Source organism: Eimeria tenella, genomic scaffold, assembly GCF_000499545.2.
Source record: "Eimeria tenella Houghton genomic scaffold, Eth_scaff1916, whole genome shotgun sequence".
NCBI classification, from domain to species: Eukaryota; Apicomplexa; class Conoidasida; order Eucoccidiorida; family Eimeriidae; genus Eimeria; species Eimeria tenella.
Genome location: NW_013541757.1, coordinates 3,440 through 3,753, shown reverse-complemented (window position 1 = coordinate 3,753; position 314 = coordinate 3,440). Strand labels below are relative to the sequence as shown.

General features: G+C 58.3%; 1 protein-coding gene across 1 annotated transcript in view; it reads right to left on the bottom strand.

The window, feature by feature from the left end:
• The window catches only part of ETH_00043340 (uncharacterized protein), a gene marked incomplete at both ends in the record, with an annotated part of 2,612 nt that overhangs the window by 706 nt on the left and 1,592 nt on the right, over positions 1-314 (bottom strand). The window contains one exon of the mRNA XM_013374102.1: positions 32-219. Within this exon, the coding sequence (XP_013229556.1) occupies positions 32-219 (188 nt within the window). The remainder of the gene's footprint in view (positions 1-31; positions 220-314) is intronic.

Below are 314 nucleotides of genomic sequence, written 5' to 3'. Positions count from 1 at the left end.
AGCAGCAGCAGCAGCAGCAGCAGGAGCTCACCGACGATCCACCTGAGCGACTGGCTGTTGCAGTCGGGCAGCAGCAGCAAATCGAGAGTCCAAACAGCAACTTGGCAGCAGCAAAAGATGTGGCAGCAGCGGACCCAAGTGGGGACTGTCTTTACGAAGAAGCCAATCAGCAGCTGCGAAGTCCCCAGCTGCTCAAACAAACTGTTTTCCGGGTCCTCTCTGCGCAAACCCTAAACCCTAAACCCTAAACCCTAAACCCTTGCTGCTGCACGCTGCATGCTGGGTGCGGGGGGCTGGGTGCAGTTTGTGCGGCG